Source organism: Plasmodium sp. gorilla clade G2 (assembly GCF_900097015.1).
Source record: "Plasmodium sp. gorilla clade G2 genome assembly, chromosome: 10".
Lineage (NCBI taxonomy): Eukaryota > Apicomplexa > Aconoidasida > Haemosporida > Plasmodiidae > Plasmodium > Plasmodium adleri (nom. inval.).
The window spans coordinates 893,288-918,016 of NC_041702.1; the positions used below are offsets into that span (position 1 = coordinate 893,288).

The 24,729-nt window shown below is 21.3% G+C and overlaps 5 protein-coding genes across 5 annotated transcripts; 2 read left to right on the forward strand and 3 right to left on the reverse strand.

The window, feature by feature from the left end:
* Window positions 1–316: 316 nt before the first annotated feature.
* PADL01_1022400 (SNF2 helicase, putative) lies at window positions 317–10,126 on the reverse strand (the record flags this gene model as incomplete). The annotated part of the gene is made up of 1 exon (XM_028682291.1): window positions 317–10,126. One exon carries the CDS (start codon window positions 10,124–10,126, stop codon window positions 317–319), a length of 9,810 nt encoding a protein of 3,269 aa, XP_028538584.1.
* A 6,747-nt stretch (window positions 10,127–16,873) lies between these two features.
* On the forward strand, window positions 16,874–18,568 carry PADL01_1022500 (conserved Plasmodium protein, unknown function; the record flags this gene model as incomplete). Its single annotated transcript, XM_028682293.1, has 1 exon — window positions 16,874–18,568. One exon carries the CDS (start codon window positions 16,874–16,876, stop codon window positions 18,566–18,568), a length of 1,695 nt encoding a protein of 564 aa, XP_028538585.1.
* Window positions 18,569–19,094: 526 nt separating this feature from the next.
* PADL01_1022600 (conserved Plasmodium protein, unknown function) lies at window positions 19,095–22,307 on the reverse strand (the record flags this gene model as incomplete). The annotated part of the gene is made up of 1 exon (XM_028682294.1): window positions 19,095–22,307. One exon carries the CDS (start codon window positions 22,305–22,307, stop codon window positions 19,095–19,097), a length of 3,213 nt encoding a protein of 1,070 aa, XP_028538586.1.
* Window positions 22,308–23,054: 747 nt separating this feature from the next.
* PADL01_1022700 (RNA-binding protein, putative) lies at window positions 23,055–23,537 on the reverse strand (the record flags this gene model as incomplete). Its single annotated transcript, XM_028682295.1, has 1 exon — window positions 23,055–23,537. The coding sequence occupies one exon, from the start codon at window positions 23,535–23,537 to the stop codon at window positions 23,055–23,057; it is 483 nt and encodes a 160-aa protein (XP_028538587.1).
* Window positions 23,538–24,228: 691 nt separating this feature from the next.
* Window positions 24,229–24,621, forward strand: PADL01_1022800 (conserved Plasmodium protein, unknown function; the record flags this gene model as incomplete). The annotated part of the gene is made up of 1 exon (XM_028682296.1): window positions 24,229–24,621. One exon carries the CDS (start codon window positions 24,229–24,231, stop codon window positions 24,619–24,621), a length of 393 nt encoding a protein of 130 aa, XP_028538588.1.
* Window positions 24,622–24,729: the final 108 nt, after the last annotated feature.

Below are 24,729 nucleotides of genomic sequence, written 5' to 3' on the forward strand. Positions count from 1 at the left end.
TTGTATTATTATTTATTCTTATTCTTATTATATATATATATATGACATATATGAAATAAAAAATATTAAATTAGTTCATTTGATAAAAAAAGTTATAATTCATACAAAAATATTTTTGGCTATAACAATCTAAAACAAAAAAGTAATTTGCCCCTAAACAATTATGATATTAAATAAAATATGGACATGAATAAATAAATAAATATACACACATATATATATATATATATATATATATATATATATATATATATATATATTTATATTTATATTTACATTTATATGTTTATTTTTTTATTTTGTATTATTAATCCTTTTAATCTTCCAATTCTTCATTTATCGATTCATTAGAATCATTAATATTCATATTATTTTCTTCCAATAATTCAGTTCTTCTTACCCTAGACAACATGGACTCTTCAGATTTGTTTCCTTTCTTACTATATAACAATTCATTACTATTACTATACAAATTATTATTCATATAATTACTATCTGTTGTTGTATGGGTTTTATTAAATGATACTTTTTTTGCATAAAAAAATTCTATAAATACCTTTTCATCTTCTATTACATTATTATTATCATCATCATCATTGGTTTCATGACTACCTTTAACATGCATCTTATCTTTCCATTGCTTATATATGTCTCTCACACTTTCATAATTATTCATTTTCACAGTATTAATACTACCTTTGCCTTTAGATCTACTATTACTATTCGTTTTATTATTATTAGTAGCAGTACTTTTATTATTTGTACTATCCATTATAATAACAAATTTAGAAACATACTCCCATGAAGCTTGAATTAACTTTTCTTTACATTCAACATCATTACATATATTACAAAATTTATCAATATATTTACCAATAAAAATTATAAATTCCTCAATCTTTTCAAGTACTTGAGGTGATAATAATTTTGTCACAGACTTAATATTATTATTTGTATTATTCATATGTTCATCCTTCTCATACGAATTGGTAGTTGTTACATCACTTGTTGATTTTCCTCCTCTTCTTCCTCCTTCCATTTTCTTATAATCCATATCTCTTCTTGTACTTGTTCTTGTACTTGTTCGTGTACCCGTTCTTGTTCTTCTTCCTCTTCCTGATAATAATACATCCTCTTGTTGATCCTGCTCATGAACAACAAGCTGTGATTGATTTTCCTCTTCATTATTCACTTGATTCGCATTTTCTACTGATAATAATATTACCTTCTTTATTAATTTTAATAATTTTTTATATTTCTTCATATATTTCTTTACAAGCTTCTTTATACAATGTTGTTGTTCTTCATAATCCATATCATTTATATTCAAATTTTTTATTTTATCAAATATTTCATTCTCATCAACTATCTTTCTGCGTTTTCTTTTTCTCTTGTCTTTTTTCTCTTTTTTTCGCCTTTTTAATTTCTTTTTCTTCTTATCCAATACTTTACTACGTTTTTTACGTTCCAAAGTATCTCCATCTTCATATTTATATTCATCATTTACACCCACACTTGATGTATCTAACATTTCATTATTTTTATTATATTTATTTTTGCTATTATAATATCTACTGTTTCTTCGTCTTTTCCTTTTTCCAGTTTCTTCTTCCTCCTCATCATCGTCATCGTCTTCGTCATCATCGTCTTCTTCATCATCGTCTTCATCATCGTCTTCATCATCATCGTCTTCTTCATCATCGTCGTCTTCCTCCTCCTCCTCCTCCTCTTCGTCATATTCATCTTCTTTACTTCTTATACTTTTATCTTCAGTAGATGATGAAGAATCAGAAGATTCAATACATACAATCGTTTCATTCTTTGCATTTTTTAATATTGTCGATTTAGTTTTCTTTTTTTCAATTACAGGAAATCTTAATGGTAAACTTTTCAAGTTGGGATCAATTTCATCATCATCATCATCGTCATTATAATCGTCATTATAATCGTCAATAATATCATCATTATATTCATTATCATTAAACTTTGATCCTCTTTCATCATCTTCTTCCTTCTCATTATTTTCATAATAATCATATTCATTTTTCAATTTATTATGTCCACGTTTCCTTTTTGATTCTTTATCATCTTTTGATACATCCGCATTCGTATGTCTTTTTTTCTTACTTTTTTTAGAATTATTATGTTGATTATGATGATGTTTACTATTTTCATTATCTTCTTGTGTTTCTATAAAATCATCTTCTCCTTCTATATCTTCATTCAGCTCATCTACAAAATTTCCACTTACTCCTCCTAAACCTATATTGCTTGATGATACACCTGCTGCACTTCCTCTTTTTATATAACCTCTCCTTTTCCTAATAGCACTAGCACTATTCTTGTCTACTAATAAATGAGTAAATTTCATACGCTCACTACTTCTTCTGCCATAATGAACACCTTTTCTATTACTACTAAGTCTACTTGTCGTATTGCTATTATTATTGTTATTCCCTTTATCTACCTTAATCAAGGCACCACTTTTTAGATGACCCTTGCTTGAAGATTCGTTATATTCACCATCATCCACCCCATCAACATCATCATTATATGCATCTACATCTATATCTAAATCTCTATTATTATTATTACTGCTAGTATTGTATTTTCGCTTTTCCTTTTTTATAATACCATCCATTGTAACACCTTCCACATTAATACTATTTTTATTTTTCGTTCTACGACGTTTTCTACACCCACTTTGTTCATTCCCTTTATTATTATACACCTCCTCTATCATCCTTAATATTCTCACACATCTCATTTTAACCTTATCACATTTTATATTTTTCATATGACTCAAATTCAAATGTACATCTGCACATATTTCATTAAATGATCCAAAACCATATACATATACTCCTCTAATTAAATTTTCATCATCTGTTCTTGTCCATGATTTTACATCTTTTGATGTCAAATCTCTTATATGTTTAAATATACAATCAGGAAGTTTCAATTTTAAATAATCTTTTGAAGAATCGATCATCACATCTACACATATATTATTTTTCTCTTCTACTTCTTTATTCTTAACATTTCCATCTTCAGTCTTTTCATCCTTTTCGGATTTTTCTTTTTCGTTATTCTTTCCATTCTCATCTTCACCTGCAACTTCATCACATTTTTTTAGTGGCAACTTAAAACTATACTCATTGTCATTATTTTGTTCTTTAATAAAATTATGTAAAGCTTCAAATAATTTTAGTCGTTGACATAAATCTAAAGCATTTGCTCTATTTGTTCCTATAAAAAAGGTGTATGCATCCATTTTCTTCCCTTTATCTAGCCCTTTCGCTTTATTATTTCCGCCGTCACTTTCGTCATTCGAATTTTCATTATTTTTGGTATTTAATTGGTCATCATCGTTCTGATTAAGCAAAAGTTCATCCTCCACACTATCATCATTTTTATTGTTATCATCATTTTTATTGTTATCATCATTTTTAGTGTTTTCATCATTTTTATTGTTATCATCATCATTTTTATTGTTACCATCATTTTTATTGTTACCATCATCTTCTTTATTGTTACCACCATCATCTTCTTTATTATTATTATTATTATCTTCATCTTTGGAAGCCTTGTCTCGAGTTCTCATACCATGACTCATAACACTACTACTGTTACTATTCAATGTACTGCCTCGCCTTCTTTTGCTCACAACCGTTCCAATCGTTCCTACTTCTTCATCCTCCTTTGCATTGTTATCATTCGTCAAAGTATCATCCTTCTCTCCTTCTTCTTCAACTTTCTTTTTATTATCATCTTGCTTATTCGAATCGTCACAAGACATTGTTGTTACATTATTACTTCCTGTTGTAGATGCATTATTATCCTCTTCATCCTTTGTATTTAAAGAGGCATCTGGGTTCTCTTCTTCTATTCCTTTCTTCATTTTATTACCATCATCTTTGGAATTCACATCACCCACATCATTAATTGAACCTTTTGCTTTATTATCATCAACAGACTCATTTTTAGATACCCTCTCAACTATTTCGTTACAAGTCTCAACAATTATATTCAATTCTGTCAATATTACGTTCTTGTCTACTTTAGTCAATTTTGCATCCTCTTGAATGTCATCCAAACGCAAACTTGGATTTCCAAATTTTAACAATGATCTATATAATCTAAATTTGTCCTTTTCAGTTATATGTGTTGATGTTCTTCTTTGTCGCTTCTTTTTTAAATGCTTACTATTCTTATCATTATATTTGATAGTAAATTCATCACTATCCTCATCGTCATTATTATTTCCATGAGCATTGTTATTATGATGAGATGAACCCGTATTATAATGTCCATGATCCATATATAATACACTTCTCATATCTTTTGCTCTCGTTTTTCTTGGACCATGTACTAATAATTCTTCCTCTTTCATTCTTTTCAATTTTAATCGTTCTTCTAACGGTATGGTCTTATCCCAAAAATCTTTATCATTCTCTTCTTCATCTACCTCGTCTGCTTTTGTTGAATCGTTATATATATTACTCTTCAAATTTGCTGGAGGCTCATATTTAAATTCTGTAATGTTATTATATGAACTTAACAAATCATCTGCTATTCCTCCACTTCCTGCTGTGGCCCCATTGGTACCAACCAAATTTGTATTTCCAAATAAACTATTTCCACTATTAAAAAAATTACTAGAACCTTGTAATGCATTCAATTCAGAATTCAAACTTAATTCTTTATTTGCATTATTCGCATTTTCATTTATTTCTGCTTCTTCCAAAATTTTATCTAAATCAACATCTACCCCTTTTATCGCATTTTTGTCCTCATCCAATTTTTGAGGAGAATATTTAGAACTGTTTTTCTCCCATAATTTCTGAGCACCAAACTTTAATATTTTAGATAACTCTTCTCTTGTAAAACCATTCGATGAACCACCAGTCTCACCACCTACATAATTCACATTGTCATTTTGTTTCTTGTTTAAACCTTGAACAACCAATGTATCTAACACCATTTTTACTTTTGCTCTTTCTAATATAGTTTGTTCAATCGAATCTTTTGTTACCAAACGATATATTTGAACCGTCTTCGTTTGACCAATACGATGTGCTCTTGCTCCTGCCTGTAAATCATTTTGAGGATTCCAATCAGAGTCATATATAATAACCGTATCAGCAGATGTTAAATTAATACCTAAACCACCAGCTTTTGTTGATAATAAGAATACAAAATCATCTGAATTCTTACTATTAAAATGGTTCATTGCCTTTTTTCTCATTTCTTTGGTCATCGTACCATCCAATCGTTGATGTTTAAATCCTCTTAATGTTAAATACTCACTTAAAATATTTAACATTTTCACCATTTGAGAAAAAATTAATACACGATTTCCTCTTTCTTTTAATCTAATTAATAACTTTTCTAATAAACAAATTTTTCCACTAGAATAAACTAAACGTTCTTTATATTCATCCTTATCTAACGGTTCAGCACATAAAAATGGATGATTACATACCTTCTTTAATTCCATACATATATTTTGTAAAGAATTTTTTGCACCCCCTGAAGCTTTTGCTAGTTGTTCATAATTTTTGGTCAAAATGTTCTTATAATATTCAATCTGTATAGGGGATAATTCAACTCTTAATATACGTTCAACTTTATTTGGAAGCGATTTTTCCACATCTTTTTTAACTCTTCTTAATATAACCTCATGTAATTCATGTTGTAATTGTATTAATTGTTTTTGTTTTGCTTCACCAATCAAACTTGTATTTTCAATTTCATTATATTTCTTTTGAAAGGTTTCATAGTAAGTGTACTGTTGTGGATTTAAGAAATGTAACAAGGTCCATAATTCTTCTAAATTATTGTGTAAGGGAGTACCACTTAATAATAATTTAGATTCTGCCATAAATTGTTTTAATTCAATAAATCTTTTTGATTGTCTATTTTTTAATTGATGTGCTTCATCAACCACCATTAATTGCCATGGCATTTTTTTCAATAACTCTACATCACTAACACTATTTAATATAGATGGTGTAGTGATACAGACATCAAATTTGTAACGATATCCTTTATTCGGTACATAAACCTTTTTTAATTCATGAGTTCTAATTAATTCTCTACTTACAGCATTTCCATGATAACATACTACATTTGCTTGAGGTAACCAACTTTTAAATTCATTCAACCAATTATCAACAGTTGATTGTGGCACTATAACTAAATATGGACCAATCAATTTTTCTTTATATAACATATGACCAACAACTGCAATAGTTTGAACCGTTTTACCTAAACCCATTTCATCAGCTAAAAGTACACTCAAATTCCTTTTCATTCTACTCACAATCCAATTTAATCCTGTTAATTGATAAGCTCTTAATTTTTTCTCATTTAAATAAAATGGAGTTTCATGATAAGGATCAAACTTAGTAACACTTAAAGGTCCTCTATTCCATACACTTGCCATAGCTTTCATACCATATATTTTACTTTCCCTATCAAAATATTCTTCAATTAATTTAGCAAATCCATGATCTATTAATGTCTGTTTCGTTTCTTCCGTACATTGGTCATAGGCACAACTAGTCCATTTTACTAAAAATACTTGCTCATTTGTAATGTCACTAATTTTATGCATAACTATTCTCTCTGCTTGGATAGCATCCATTTCGATCTGCTTCTTAATCTCAGAATATATCTTTTCTTGTTCTATTTCATCAGCTGTCATAAACTTTCTCTTTTGAAATGATTGCCTTATCTTTTTAATATAATTGTCTACTTTCTTTATACCATGGAAATTTTTCAAATAATCATAAGTACAAAAAAAGTTATGAATATGAGATCTGTCTATCCATTTTATTAAAAACTCTACTTCATTAATATCCTCAATATCTTCTTCTTCGCAAAATTCATCAACTCCATTTCCATCATCGTTATCTCCATTATTATTCGTTTGTTTGTTAGAATCGACTTTAGTCATTTCATCCTTATTATTATTTATATTATTATCAGCCAAATTTTCATCTTTTACATCTTCATTTTTGACATCTTCATTTTTTACATCTTCACTTTTTACATCTTCATTTTTGACATCTTCACTTTTTACATCTTCATCTTTTACATTTTCATCTTTCACATTTTCATTATTCTCATCATTATTAACCTTTCCACTATTTGAACCATCCTCACATCCATCAATTTTTTCATTATTACCATTTGAGCTTTTCTCTTTTTCCTTCAACTTATTCTTCTTATTTATATACAAATATGGATTATTACTTATACTATTTATCTTATCATAATCCAATATCTTTCTATGATGCAATACTCGATCTATTCCTCCCATACTCTGCTTTTCTTGTCGCAATAAAAATTTCTCTTCATCAACTCTCTTATCTTCCTCATCGGTTTCAAAATAATTATCTTCCATTTGAGCATAATTATGCACCTTCCTCCTCTGTCTTAAATTCGTTCGGCCTCCTTCAATCGTTCCAATATTTGGAGATACAAATATGTCATATTTTTCATTCTTTCGAACCTTCTCATTATATTTATCTTCTGCAGTTTCATAATAATAAGATGATTTTCTTGTACTACTTTTGGTTGTTGTGGATTTCTTCACATAAGTATTCACATACAAATCAGTCTCATCATGATTTCCATCATTTACTATATCACCATTATTATCCATAATAAAATCATCACCTATTTTTCCAGCAGCACCTTTTTTTAATTTTTCTTCTCCACCTCCTAAACCATTTAATGTTCCTACTGATCCTGTTGTTGCACTCTTTGTTTTTTTCTTCTTCTGAGATGTCGACTTTCTACCCTTCGTCGATGATAACCCTTGTTGTTGTTGCTGTTGTTGTTGTAGTTGTTGCTGTTTAGCTCCTAACGAACCTTTTCTTGAATATTTCGTATTATTTTTATCATCCATATTATTATACAACATTCCATATAAATTCTCATTATTATTCATATATTGAGAATCATTCATATAATTATTATTACTCAAACCCATATTCCCTGGAAGGAACTTTGCATTATTTAATAATCTCATATTCATCTCATTCATAGATGAATGACCATTTAAATAAACCATGTTATTAAAATTGCTCATATTCATAAGGTTACTTAAATTATTATTACCTGCACCACCATTCATAAGTGCTTCATTATAATTTTTTAAATTTTCCATACTTTTGTATGCATTATATCTATTAAGTCCTACTCCAATACTATTCATATTATTGTTGTTATCATTATTATTATATGAATTTAATAAATTAAAATTGTTCATGTTATTATATAACATACTACTACTACTATTATTATTATTATTATTATTCATATCACCCATATTATTAAACATGGACATACCAGAAAAATTATTATTATTATTATTATTTAAGTGATTGTTCATTATATTTCTATTAAGCATATTAAAAGAACCCATATTATTATTATTATTAAACATATCCATATTCATTGCATATTTCAAATTATAATTCGAATATAAATTATATGGATTAGATGTTGTTCCACCAATATTATTATTTGATAAATTATTCATAATACTATCCTTATTATTATTATTATTATTATTATTATTTGCGTCCATGTCATTATTTTTATATGTTTTAAATATCATGGACTCAGCATTATTCCCTATTATCCCTTTGGTATTAAAACTCTCTCCTCTTTTTTTTCTCAATTTGGAATCTCCAATATTATTATTATTATTATCATTATTCATAGTGTTTGATGTACCATTTTTTTCATTATTTCCACTACCTTCCTCTTTTCCCTGCTTGTCCTTATTATTATTTAAGTTATCATTCAAAGCTGATGAGTTATCATATGCCTGATAATCATTAACGTTATTATTATAACCCATTTTATTATATACATTCATATATCTCATATTATTATCTATTATACTATTGGTTTTTTCAAAAGAAGTATTATTTCTATATGATGCTATATTACATACATTGCTTATACCTTTAACATTCATACTAGGGTTGGAAATAAAACTACTCACACCCTTACTATTATTATTAAAAACACTATTAGAATTTATATTATTCGAATTTATTGAGTTACTATTATTATTACCACTAACATTATTCATACTGTTAATATTTCTATTATTTAAGTTCACAGTACTTTGTAAGGATTTCATTGGTTGGTGTGATGTATTATCTAAATTTCCTCCTCCGGTCTTGTTTAATAAATTCATCGTTTTATTATTATTCTCTGCACCCATATTATTATTAAAATTATTATTTAATGATGTATTGTTCATCATATTATTTGTATTGGAATTTAATCCCATTACTGAGGATGCACCATAATATGAACTATTATTATTATTGTTATTATTATTATTGTTATTATTATTATTGTTACTATTATTATTGTTACTATTATTATTGTTATTATTATTGTTACTATTATTATTGTTATTATTATTGTTACTATTATTACTATTATTATATGGATAAAAATTTCCTGGCATATTAAACGAATTGGAATTATTTCGCATTAACATATCATTCCTTTGATAATTCATATTATTATTCATATAACTATTTTGCTTCATATTATTTCCTTTCACATCATTATTATTATTATTATTATTATTCTGCAATGCAGATTTGATATTAGTCATGTTCATGTTTGTTTGATTCATATCTTGATGAGGATAATTATTATTTAACGAATTATACCTATTAATAGAATTATTCATCAAGTGATTCATAGACATATTATTCATGTTATAAGATGATAATAAAGATTTTTGATATGAATTATGTAAACCACCTCCACAGTTTTTATTCATTCCCATTTGTGGTCTCATAGACATATTTTGATCATTATTCAATAAACTATTTGTTATACTAATAGAAGCATTATTATCATTATTAATATTAGAATTATAATTCTTATCTTTTGATATATTCATATTATTTGTATTATTTAAATAAGTTGAAGAACATGTAGTACTGTTCTTATTATTATTTACCTGACCCATAAAATTGGATGTCAAGTTCTTTTTCATTATTGAATTCTCTGATTCATTATTCTTATTATCAGTAGTAAAATGAGGCACCGCCTCTCTAATATTAGAATTATTATTCATCGTAACTAAATTCAGGTTAATATTTATGTACTTCTCATTTGTTGTTGTATTTTAGGCATACCCTTTTCTAAGTCCTCCTTTATCTAATTTTGTCTTTATCTTTTATCTTACTTTTATTTAATATATTAATATAATTATCTTATATTGAAAAAAAAAAAAAAAAATTATATAAAATATTTTCTGTATAATTTATTATTATTATATAACTTTTATTTTTATATTACTCAAAATATATAATCATTGTTATCAGTATAATTAGAACATATTTATTAATTCTTATATAAATAAATAAATATATATATATAAATGAACAATATGATCATAAATATATATAAATGATAAAAAAAAAAAAATAAAATAAATGAATAATATATTCTGTCCAACTTATTTCATATAAATACAATTACATCACCACTTCTACCATCAAATATATATATATATATATATACATATATTTTTTTGTATTTGGTTTATAAAATGTTGCACTTTGTTTTCTTGGTAATATTTATTATAATCTTAATAAACTTGAATATATAAAAAAGCAGCTTGTTCAATTTTTATTTTATTATTTTTTTTTTTTTAAATATATATACACTTATAATACTATTTTTAATCTGTCTCTTGTACAATATATATATATATATATTAATGTTTTAAATTATCATTTAGATAAATTCCTTTCGTCATTTAAAATATTCATATCAATATTTTATTCCAAATGCTATAAAAAACAAAAATAAAAAAAAAATAAATGATGCATATAATAATAAAAAAATTATTCTGAGTATTAATTATATTTAAATTAATTGATTATTAAATAAAAGACATATATTCATAATACATTGGTGTAAAAAAAAAAAAAATATAAAATAAAATAAAAGGATCATATATTAATCATACATTTGAACTATAGATACTACAATATTTTTTAGAATAAAAATATACATATATATATATATATATATATATATATATATTCATATAATATATAAAAATATGTAATATATAAATAATTATATATATCTCATAAATCAATAATATTCCAAACTATGCATAAAACTTGTATATTTACATATATATTAAAAATATTATGTTATGTTATTTTATTATATTATATAATATACATTTTCTATTTATTTTCTTATTATTCATTTTTTTAAAGATAATTTCTATACCTTAAAAAACATCCTTATTCCAGAAATAAATAGCAGCATAAATCGCCCTATATTTTTATCTTATTTTGTAAATCTTGTTTTCTCTTATTTTTTTCTTGGTATATAATATAGGTATAACGTCTTTATGCACCAGATAATATATTAATATAAAAAAAAAATTGTATATAAATATTATAAACTTTTTCCCTTTTTTTATCTGACTTGCACTTTTCGAACTTTATATTAACACATACATATATATATATAGTAACGATTTATTATATATATAATAAGTAATATATATAATATATATATATATTTATTTACAATATATACACATTTGTGTTACTAGTGATTTTTTTTTTTTTTTTTTTTGTCCTAAATTTTCATATAAATGTATACGCACATATGTGTATATGGTAAGTATATATAAAATAAAATACATGTAATTATATGTATATAATAATATATGTATATATATATATATATATATATATATATATATATATATATATATGTATATTACATATATATATTATGTTTTTTTTTTTTTTAATGTATATTAATATATATATATTTAATATATATATATTTTTGCGTGCGTGCAAAATTTTATATATATATTATTATATACATGTGTATATAAAAAAAAAAAAAAAAAATTGTGTGTGCAGGGATAGCTCCCCAAAAAAAAAAAAAAATTTTTTTTTTTACATGAACTGTTCAGTATTTAAAAAAAAAAAAAAAAAAAAAAAATCAAAATGAAATTAACATAAATGAGAAATGAATGAAAAATTAAAAAAAAAAAAATGAAAACATAAATATTTTGTATATTATATATTTGAAAATTATCAAGTTCAAAAAAAATAAGTAAATAATGATTATTAACTATATAAGTGTGCACAAAAATTTGACATAATTTTTTTATATTATTGTTTATAAGATGATTATATATATATATATTATATATTATATATATATATATACATTAATATATTTTGTAAGTTATATACGCCAAAGTGTCATATGAAAAATATATATATATATATATATATATATAAATATTTTTACTGTCTCACATATACATATATTTCTTTTCAATAGTATTACAATATAAATATATAATAAATACTATATATGTTATATACATTATTAAAATATATAATTATATACCATAAATAATATTCATATATATATATATATATATATATTTATTAATATGTAAATTTTAAAATTGCATTTAATGCAATGTATATTCACATATAAAGATAATATATATATATAGATATATATATGTATATATTATCGTCTTAAAAAAAGAAAATATATATATTCATTCTAGATCATAGCTACTTACATATAACATCTTAAAATTTATAATTGTATAATTCATATATATAAGTAAAAAAGTTGATATGTGAATCTTACAACAAAAAAATATTATGTATATATATAATATATATATATATATATATATATATATAATCAATATCTACTAAATCTAAAATATGCTTTTATAAAATTGTTACTGATATATTATTCTTTATATATTTAAAACAAATATATACATTTTGCATTTTTTTCTTTAAAATATTTATGCATCTCATAAGTATATTTGTCTTTTTCTCTTAAATATAATTCTTTATTTTCATAATGTTACATAATTACGTAATACAGTATAAATACATAAATATATATATAATAAATATATACGTATATATTCAAAAATACCAATAAAGTAATATTTGAATCATATATATATATATAATTATATACAAAATGTATTAAATAACATATTATATATATATATATATATATTTATTTATAATTTATATATTCATAATATTATATAAATATATTACATACAATACATAATATTATAATATCATATATATAAATATATAAAATAATATATAAACAAAATATATAAAAATGAATAAACAATAATAACCATAAAATAAACACAAATTATTATATATTCTTACATATAAGTATAATATATAATACAATTGTGTTATCTTTTTATATTATTTTTTTTAAAAATGAAAAAAAAAAAATTCTTTTATAATATTTTCTTAAATATATAAAAATAAGAAAAAAAAAATATATAATATTATAAAATTTATTGCCAAGTATTTATATTATTATTGTATAAATTAAATATTTAAAAATATATATATATTTAAAATTAATCTTAAAAATTTTTGACATTTACAAGTATATATAAATTTACATAATTTCGAAGAATGAAATTCCAAAGAAAATGTAATAAAAAAAAAAAAAAAAATTATTATATATATAATATATATATATATATATATATATAAATAATATATATAATATATTATATATTAATATGTAACCATAATATTATTACATATATATAAACGTGATAATATTGCTATTGTTTATTATATATATATAAATATATTCTAAATATATTATTATATAATTATTAAGAATCAATTATTTTTATATTGGGTTATTATATATATATATTTATGAATTTAAAAAAAAAATTATGCATATTATAATTATATATATATTATATATATATATACATACATATATTATATATATATATATAATATATAATATATATATATAATATATAAATATAATATATATACATATACAATATATATATGTATATATTTATTTTATTTTTTTGACGTAGTATATTTTTTGTATTATATATATATAATATATTATATATTTTATATATTACATGAATGCGACAATATATTTTTGAGCATGCGCAGAAGAGAATGCATTAAAAAAAAAATAAATCATGACTTTGTTTTATATGAGAGTACAAAATTTTTTCATTCAAATACAAGCATGCTTATTAAAAAATTTTAATATATTCTTTTTAAATTATATTTATTAATTTTATTAATAAATAAATATTGCAAGAATATTTTATACGCAATCTTATTATATAAGAAAAAAATCTCTACTATAGTTTTATACATAAGAAATATATATGAAAAAAGAAAAAATTTTAGGTTCTTCATTTTTCGTAATATATGTATGATATATAGTATTTTTTCTCCTCTTTTTTTTTTTTTTTTTTTTTTTTTATTATATAATTAATTATATATAAAAATAAATTAATTAATATATATTTATAATATATTAATAAAAAAATATATATAAAAATTTAACAAAATTTACTATTTTTGATATACATATTACTATTAAAATTTGATTTTTTTTTGAATTTTTGGATTAATTTTTTTTTTTTATTAATATATATGAAGCAATATTAATATAAATATATATATTATATATATATATATATATATATAAATTATATTATATGGAATTATTTTAATAATTCCTTATAAATATACTGTTAATTGTTTCATCTTATATTTTTAGCGTTTCTAATAAATATAAACTTACTCATTTTTTCCTTATTTTATATATATATATATATATATATATATATATATATATATTTATATATATATTTTTTTTTTTTTACTATGCCTTTTATTTTTGATTGGTACTCTTGGTAATTTCTTATAATAATATTATATATAAAATCACATTTTAAGTAATATTCCCATAATAGAAAATATAGTTTATTATTTTTAAAAGATTTTTTGTTTTTCTTAATATTATTATATATATATATTATATATGTATTTATAAATATATTCATAAATATATTATTTGTTATTTTTCTTTTTGCTTCAAAAAATACGGCACATTTAAAATAATATTTTTCCCTCTAGCATTATTACAGTTTTTAAATTTGCTTTAAAAGGAAAAATTTCGAATGTTCTTTCTGTTTTGAATTTAAAAATTAATATTAATGAAAATATATCGATAATTTTTGTAGTACATAAATAAATAATATTTATATGTGAATTATACTTAGCCCTTAATAAATATATATTTTAAAAATATAAACCAATAAATTATTATGTACATATATATATATATATATTATAACCTTATGTTTATATTTTGAGATATAAGAATTTTTTTTTATTATATAAATATTTAAATTAAAAATGTTAATATATATATATATATATAATTGATGAAAATATAAGATTATCATGAACAGAATATAATTATGTATAATAAAAAAAAAAAAAAAAAATTATTTACAAAATATATGTACTGTGTATCACAATGAAAATATAAATACCTTTACATATATAAATATGATGATATGTGTCTTTATGTATACACAAGAATTATTAATATAAATTATAAAATATAATTTTTGAAAATATTATTAAATAAGATTAGTTCACTTATTATTATTGTTTATATATTTTTAATGAATTAGGAAACTTGGCAATCAATGTAAAAAAAAATACCTGACCACAATTATATGTGTACTTATATATATATATAATTTATTATGAACGGTTCATATCTTTTTCTTTTTTTTAAGAAAAAATAAATCTATATAGCTATTTCTTATATTAAGATATATGTTTTTTTTTAAAGTAAAATATGTATGTTGTCCAAAAATGTTTATTATGTTAATTTTTTCGTATTAATTTAAAGGTGGAAAAAAAAAAAAAAATTACCTAAATTGTTTGTTCATACAAGTTAGCTATTTATATATATCGGCTTATCATACAAATTAGCTATTTATATATATCGGCTTATACAAATTAGCTGTTTATATATATTGGCTGATCATACAAATTAGCTATTTATATATATCGGCTTATCATACAAATTATCTATTTATATATATCGGCTTATACAAATTGACTTTAAATATACGTTACACGTTTTGGGCATAAATTAAAATAATTAATCACCCAGAACATTTTTCCCCTTTCGCAAGAAAATTGTATCTAAACATATATCTGTTCTTTTAACTAATACTTGTTCATAATGAAATATGAAAATGCCTATGAATGAATTAAATATATTCCATATAAATATATTATAGTATGTAAGAAAATGGAGAATAAGTACAATTCAAAATAAAATTATTTATGTAACTATAAATGTAATATTTCTTTTTGAGATGAACCTGGAACATGTATTTTTTTATTTTTTTGTTCTATTTTATATTATTTTTTTTTTTTTGAATTATGTTTAACATGATAGAGGAATTTAATGAATGTTTTATTATATTCAAAATAAAATTTTACTTTTTTTTTTTTTTTTAATAAAAGGGTATAGTATATTGGAGAAATATAAATAAATAAATATATATATATATATATATATATATATATTATGTACATATATATGTGTATAAATATATACATTTGATCTCCACTTGTTATTTCCAATTACATATTTGATGTGATGCCAACTGTGGTTATTATTTTTTCATTGATAAAATTTAGCATCTAGCTAAAAAAAAAAAAAAAAAAAAAAAAAAAATTCTCTTTTTTTCACTCCTATATTTGACTTAAAATTTTTACTGATATATATATATATATATATATATATATATATATATATATATTTATATATATATATATTTATATATGTATGTATATTTTATTTTTCATTTTCGAGAATTGTTATATGTATAATTTTAAAATTGGTTAAAAATGTAGTGTGTTAAAAAAGTCAACACAATTTTGTTATTTTTAATACAATGAGAAAAAGCATAATACTTGTGGCATATATATGTTTTATTTATATGAGAGCTAAATGTGAAGCACTGAAACTAAATAATATACTAAATAAATCATATTTTGCTATTATAAGCAACTATAACAATAATAATAATAATATTAATAATAATATTAATCATATTAATGGTCAAGGGAAACATATAAATAAGAGTAGTCATAATAAAGGAGGTATATTAAATAATGAGATATTAATAAAAAAAACGGGAAAGGAAAATAAAAAGATTAAGGAAAATGTTCCAAAAGATATAAAAGAACATGTCTCGGAAATTGCAAAAGAAAATAAATTTCTTCATTTTGAAAATAATAAAAAGATATCAATAAATCCTTTATTTGAATCACTTTGTAAAAAGGTAAGTGTTAGTGAAACCTGTTTATATAATATACAGAAATTTTATAGTGAAGTAAATTATATGAATCTTAAAAATAAGAATCCTAAAGATAATAAATATTTTTGTGGAGTATTATATGGTAAATATGAAAATGATGAATTTGTAAAAGTTGAACATGTTTTCTTTTCAATGAATAGAAGTGAACAAGCATATGATGAAAATTATCTATTACATAGTGAAGATAGAAAAAGAGCAGACCAGCTAGCCAAAATGTTAAATTTAGAAGTTGTTGGATTTTTATATGCATATCCTGATATAGGAGTTGATTTAAATATGTCTAATAAAAAACAAAATCATTTTATAAAATTAAACAAAAAAATGAAAACTTTGAATGATGAAGAAAATGAATTATTTATTCCTATGGGGGGAAAAGAAGTTTTATTATCCATAAAGTTAATGTGGCAAATAATGAGGCAATCAAAAATAGGAGAAGAAAAAAATAGTAAAGTAGATACACATATGAATAAAAACAAATATAACAATAATAATAATAATGATGATAATAATAATGATCATAGTCATAATCGTGATGATACAAATTTGGTGGAAGAGAAAGGTGATGAGCACAATAATGATAACATTAAAAAGAAAAAGAATGAGCCATCAAAATTTAAGAATATAAAAAAGAAGAAAAAAATAAAACAAGGAAAAAAAAATATGAATATAAAACCATTTATTACTTTATCCATTGGTATGAATAAAAATAATGAATCTATAATAGTTGAAGCATATGAAATGAATTATGATTTATTAAAATTAATAAAACATGATATGATAAAAGATATGAATAAACAAAATAGTATATTACAATTTGAAAAAAATGATAAAGATAAAGAAATAAAAATAAAAACATTTGATAGTGAAATAGATATTATGAATGAATTATATTTAAAATGTAAAAATAATATACTTATAAAAAAAATAGAAATTAAAAAAATTGATATCCTTTTTTGTGTAAACAATATACCTATATTTTCTCATAAATGTAATTATAATTATTTTTTCCCATATCCAACCAATACAAATTATTATTATATATTACAAACATTTAATCATATGATCAAAGCATTACATAATAAAAGTGATATTGTTAATATTTTTAGAGATTTTAATTTTTTATTTTTCTTAACAAATATTTTTTCAATTGATCATGATATTCCTTATTTTTGTAATGCTGTCAACGATGTTAATAATTCAGTGGATATACCTGACCATTATTTGCACATTTTACAAAATCTATCCAATAACGCAAACGTGTTTCAATAAAATATAACACATACATACATACATACATACATATATATATATATAATATTTAATGTATGATCTTATTGTGTTTCATTTATTTTTTCATTTTACTCTTCTCATAATTCTCAAAACTGATGTTCCATTTTTTTTTTTTTTTTACGTAACACATATATACATATATATATACATATATATATACATATATATGTGATTATAATTTTTTGGGAAAATTAAAAATTAAAATTTAAAAATTAATATGTAGGGTTATATATAAGCCCCTATTTATAATTTGTTTAATTATAAAACATAGAAAAAAAAAAAAAAAATCAAATCAAATCAAATCAAATATACGTAAGACAAAATAATAATGATAAATATTATCATTATTGTAAAGGTGATATTGTTATATTATACCTTATAAGTTAAATTTGTGTAAAATATAATGAATAAACAAAAAAGGAAAAGACAGATAGACATCAACACACACATATATATATACATATATACATATATACATACATATATATTTATATTTAATACATTTCTATTTTGAAATTAAAGTACCCACCGCTTCACTTATCCTTAAAGGGTAGCTAACTTTATCATTATATAGCAATTCCTCATTTAAGATTACATTCCAATATTTCTGTTTACTCCTAGGAAAATTGTATGAAGGAACGTTCTGCATGTAAGTCGTCAGAATATCTTTTTTATCATGTATACAACAAGAGTTTAATAGAGCACACATAATTTTGTTTGTTAGAATATTAATCTTTCTCAAAGGAATACAAGATGAAACTTCATTATTATAATAGTGGGAATAATTATTATAAATATTATCATTACCAGTTGAAGAATGATATATATGACAACAATTTTTTTCATAATCATTAATATTATTAGTAATACAATTATTAACATTCTTCATATTTCTTTTATGTTCATTTTGGTTTTCTTTATTTTTCTTCATTTGTTCTAGTTTTTCTCTTAACATGAATAATTTCTTCTGATCTTTCCACTGTAGAAGTTTTTGAAATACTCGATACTCATTCCATGCATGATTACTATGAGCAGAATTATAAAATAATATACTGTAAATTTTTTGTTTTTCATGATCGTCATTATATAATATATTATCATCAAAAAATGGACTATAAAATATATTCTTCTTATCATCATTATAATAATAATTATTGTTATTATTATTATAATCCTTGTTAATATTATTTTGTATACTATTATTTTCTTTGTTCATACGTTTTTGCATGTCTTGTTTTTCTTTTATACGTGATATAAAACTACTACTATGATCATCTCTTTCAAAACATTTTGTTATATTTTCCATCTTTATCTCTTTTTTCATTTTACTAATTATTTTATCAAATATGTGGATAATCAATTTAATACATTCCATTTCAAAATATTCACATTTAAATAATTTTTTCAATGGCTTCATAAAATTTGTACTGTTTTTCATTTTTTCTTTTTTATTTTTTTTAACATACGAATCAAAAAAAAACAAAATGTCATGACAGTTATCTTCTAAATTTTTATTGGAAGAAAAAACATTTATTATATCAATATTAAATTTTTTTTCTTTTATGTCTAATAATACTATATTATCACCTTTGAAAAAAGGATAGCATGTCTTATGATTTTTATTATATTTAGTAATATCTTCATTATTATACTTATCATTTTCTCTCATTTGGATATATTTATTTAATATCTCATCAGCTTGTATTCTTTTCTCATTCATTATCTGACTCTTCATAGAAACATGTTCTGATTCATCACTCAACAAATTTTGCTTTATTTCATTTCTCTCTTTTTTAACAATAAAGTGTTGTTCATCTGGTAGTATAATATTCTCTTTTTTTCTTTTTTTTTTCTCTTGCACATTTTTTATTTTTATATTTCTCTCTTTGGTTTTTATATCTTTATTTCTGTTCTTTATTTGGGACTTCAGCTGGAATCTGATTTTTTTCTTCATGCTTGTTTTTTCTTCAGCACATGATTCTATAATTTTATTTGAATCAGCAATGCTATGTTTATCATCACAACTATGTTTGTCATCACTACTATGTTTGTCATCACTATTATTTTTGTCATCACTATTATTTTTGTCATCACAACTATGTTTGTCATCACTATTATTTTTGTCATCACTACTTTGTTTGTCGTCAATACTTTTTTTATCATCACTACTTTGTTTATCATCACTACCTTTTTTATCATCACTACTTTGTTTGTCGTCAATACTTTTTTTATCATCACTACTTTGTTTGTCGTCAATACTTTTTTTATCATCACTACTTTGTTTATCATCACTACCTTTTTTATTATCACTACATTTTTTATCCACTACATGCAGCTGTTCTTCTTTTTGTTCTTCTCCCTTTTCGGTTTTAATTTTTCCTTTTCTTATGACTTGTTGATTATATTCTTTTGTCTTTTTCTCCAATATATGTTTCTTCTCACGTTTTGAAATATCCATATGATGTTGGATTTTTTTTTTTTTTTTTTTTTTTTCCTTCGATTTTAAATTAGCTGTCTTTATATAATTGGCATAATTTATATCTTTTACATAATTAAGATTTTGTAAAAATTCATTTTTATCATTATTATTATTATTAATAATATTTATATGTTTGTCTTTTATTATTTTATTTATTTTTTTTTTTTTTTTGTTTTTTTTTTTTTTCTCATTTGGGAGATTATTTATTTTTTTCAAAAAAGAAGTGTGTGTACTTTTAGCATGTTTAAATTGTAAAATGTGAATATTTTTATTTTTTAATTCTTTTGATAAGTTCATTAATGAGTTTGATTTTTGTTTATCATTAGATATATCTATATTTTCTTGTTTATATAAATGATTGTTAATTTTTTTTTTATCATAATTTGAATGAATTAATTGTTCTTCAGCTTTTATTTGAAGGTGCAAATTGTTAAGACTATTTTGCTTAGTAACATCATCTTTTATTGCTTCTTTAATTTCATCAAACAGGTTATTTTCATACATTGTTTTATTCTTTATATGGTCACTAATAATATTATCATTAATAATATTATCACTAATAATATTATCAGTAATAATATTATCATTAATATTATTATCATTAATAATATGATCATTTGATATTTTGTTATTTTCTTTTATGTATTTTTTTTTGTCAAAAGATTTAAATTGCTTACTATCCTTTTGAAAGATATCCATTTCTTTTATATCATTTATTTGATTATTCATATAATTATTAGTTAAATTATTGTCAATATTTTTTTTTATGACGTTTTGATTTTCATTTAATTCATTGAATTCTTTTTCTTCTACACTTTTTTTATCATTTATCATGTTTCTTTTTTTAATGACTTTTTTATTATTAATTTTTTTTTTTTTTTTCTTCTTCATATTTGTTGTCGTCTTTTTCTTTATTTCATCTTTATTATCATTTATTTCTTTTTTTATCTTTTTAATCCTACCCCCAGATATATTTTTCAAATGATAACTTTTTTTTTCCCTTTCATCAATATTATTAATTCGCACGTATTTTAATTTGTCTATATTATCTATATGTTTGAATATTTTCTTGGGGATAATATTTTTCTTTTTCTTTTTCTTCTTATATTCCTTTATCTTTGTTGATATATTTTTCTTGTCCTTCTCTTTCTCTATGTCTATTTGTTTATCAACTTTTTCATCTTCTTGTTGTAATACAACCATATCATCATCACTGTTGGATGAACGTGGTTTATTCATAATAGTAAGGATACGAAAAAAAAATATATATATATATATATATTTATGTATTAGTAAATTACGAGAGGTAAATTTTAAAATTATATTTGATATATTATATTAAAAGATTGCACATATAAATGTTGTGTACATCTAATCACACGTGGAATATGACAACATCAAATAAATAAATATATAAAGAATTATATATTTATTATTTTTTTAATAAACCACATAAAGGGTTATAAAATATATATATATATATATTTTATGTACATGTAATATTTTTTTTTATGTCATAATTACCTGTACGGTCAGAAAAAAAAGCCGTTTTTTTTTTTTTTTTTATTCATTTGGTATTTATATATATATGTTTATATGTATATATTTATATTTTTTTTTTTTTTTTTTTTTTTTAGGTAGCCAAAATTTAAAGTGAAATATATGAGCTATATTTTTTAATAGGAGATTAATTATTTAAACAACTGAAACAATTGAGAGTTATAAGTGCAAAAAAAAAAAAAAAAAAATTAAAATTAACAAATAAATAAATTTATACATATATATATATATATATATATATATACTTATACATTAATTTCAATTAATACTTATGTGTATTGAATTTAAAGTTAAAATATAAAAACCAAATTATCAAAAAGTTTCACATAAAAAAAAAAAAAAAATGTCCATGCACAAATAAATATAAATATATATATATATATATATATATATATATATTTATTTATTTATTTATTCATGTTTCCCTTATTGGTTGTCTTTTTTATATCTGTCCCTCATCAATGTTGTAACATGCTCTTTTGCAGGTGTTAAGTTGTGATTATAAACATAATCCTGGTAAATTTCAACAAACCTGTCTCTTATATATTTCCTGTTCATAGCTTGACAAGCATTTCTGGCCTCTTCTTCATCATCGAAATACACATATGCATGCCCAGTGGGCTTATTCTTAATTCCTTTAATTATATGAATAGGATATGCTTGTTTTGTTAATTGGAAATCTCTAAAGAAATTTTTTATTTCGTCTTCTGATGCATCAAAAGGTAATCCTCTTAGTTTTAATCTTGGTAAATTTATTTTCTCTTCTATATTAATATATTCGCTGAAACGACGAACTGACATAATCTTTTGGGGACTACTAGAAAAAGAATCCCCATGTATATATTTGTTATTGTAGTAGTTTTTGTTGTTAATATATATTTTCCTTCCTCTTAATAATTTAAAGAACATTTTTATTCTATTTTTTTTTTTTTTTTTGATATATATTTTTATGATGTATCAAAAAAATGGAACTATAGGAATATTATAGAAAAAGAAGCGCTTTCCACAAAAAAATAAAAAATTAAAAAAATAAAAGTGGCTTTTCTCTTATATATTAATATATATATATATATATATATATATATGTATATATTTTTTTTAGCATTTAATATATGTACAGAAAAAATTTCTCATCTTTTTATAAACATTTTGTACCTTTTTTTTTTTTCAACCGTACTAGAAATGAAAGGAAAAAAAAAATATATATACATATATTTATATATATTTAATTTTTTATACGTATGTATATAAAGTGTGCATTATTTATTTCAAAACTTATAGGTATAAATAATATTCAATTTAAAATACATTTTTACAATTTTTAATTTTTTACAACAATATGTTTAAAATACGAAAAGAGGAAAATTATCATATGACTTTAAATTAAAAAAAAAAAAAAAAAAAAAAAAAAAAAAAAAAAAAAAAACATATATATATATATATATATATATTATTGTAATAATATGAGTGAGAAGATGGATTTATACATTTACCATTTTAATGAATAAATAGATACATACACATATACATATATATATATATATATATATATATATATATATACATATATTTCATTTTATTGTTAATAATTTTTTTCCCAATGTTTGATAATAATAATAATATGAGTAAAGAGCTAAAACAATTGGAGGAAGAAAAAAAAAATGTGGAAGGAAATAATTTAAATTTATTGTTAGGTGATTTAAAAATGATGACAGCTTATGAAATGTCATCTGAATGGAAAGATACAAATATGATGAATGAATGTTTTAATAATTTCTCTTGGTTTGATTCAAGAATATTAAGAAATATGCAGAATTATTTGAATGCTGATGATGTAGAAAAATCAAAAATTGACTATGCCTATAATACATTATTTCCAAAACCTATTGATATAAAAGATACTAAATTAAATATGATGGCTCTATGGATTAAATCAAGGATTCATTATAATAATACATTTTTCCCATTACAATTATCACCCTATGATGTTTAAGAGGAGAAAAACAAAACAAAGAAAAATAAACACACAAAAAAAAAATATATATATATATATAAATATATATATATATTATATGAATATATTATTTTTATGGACATTTTT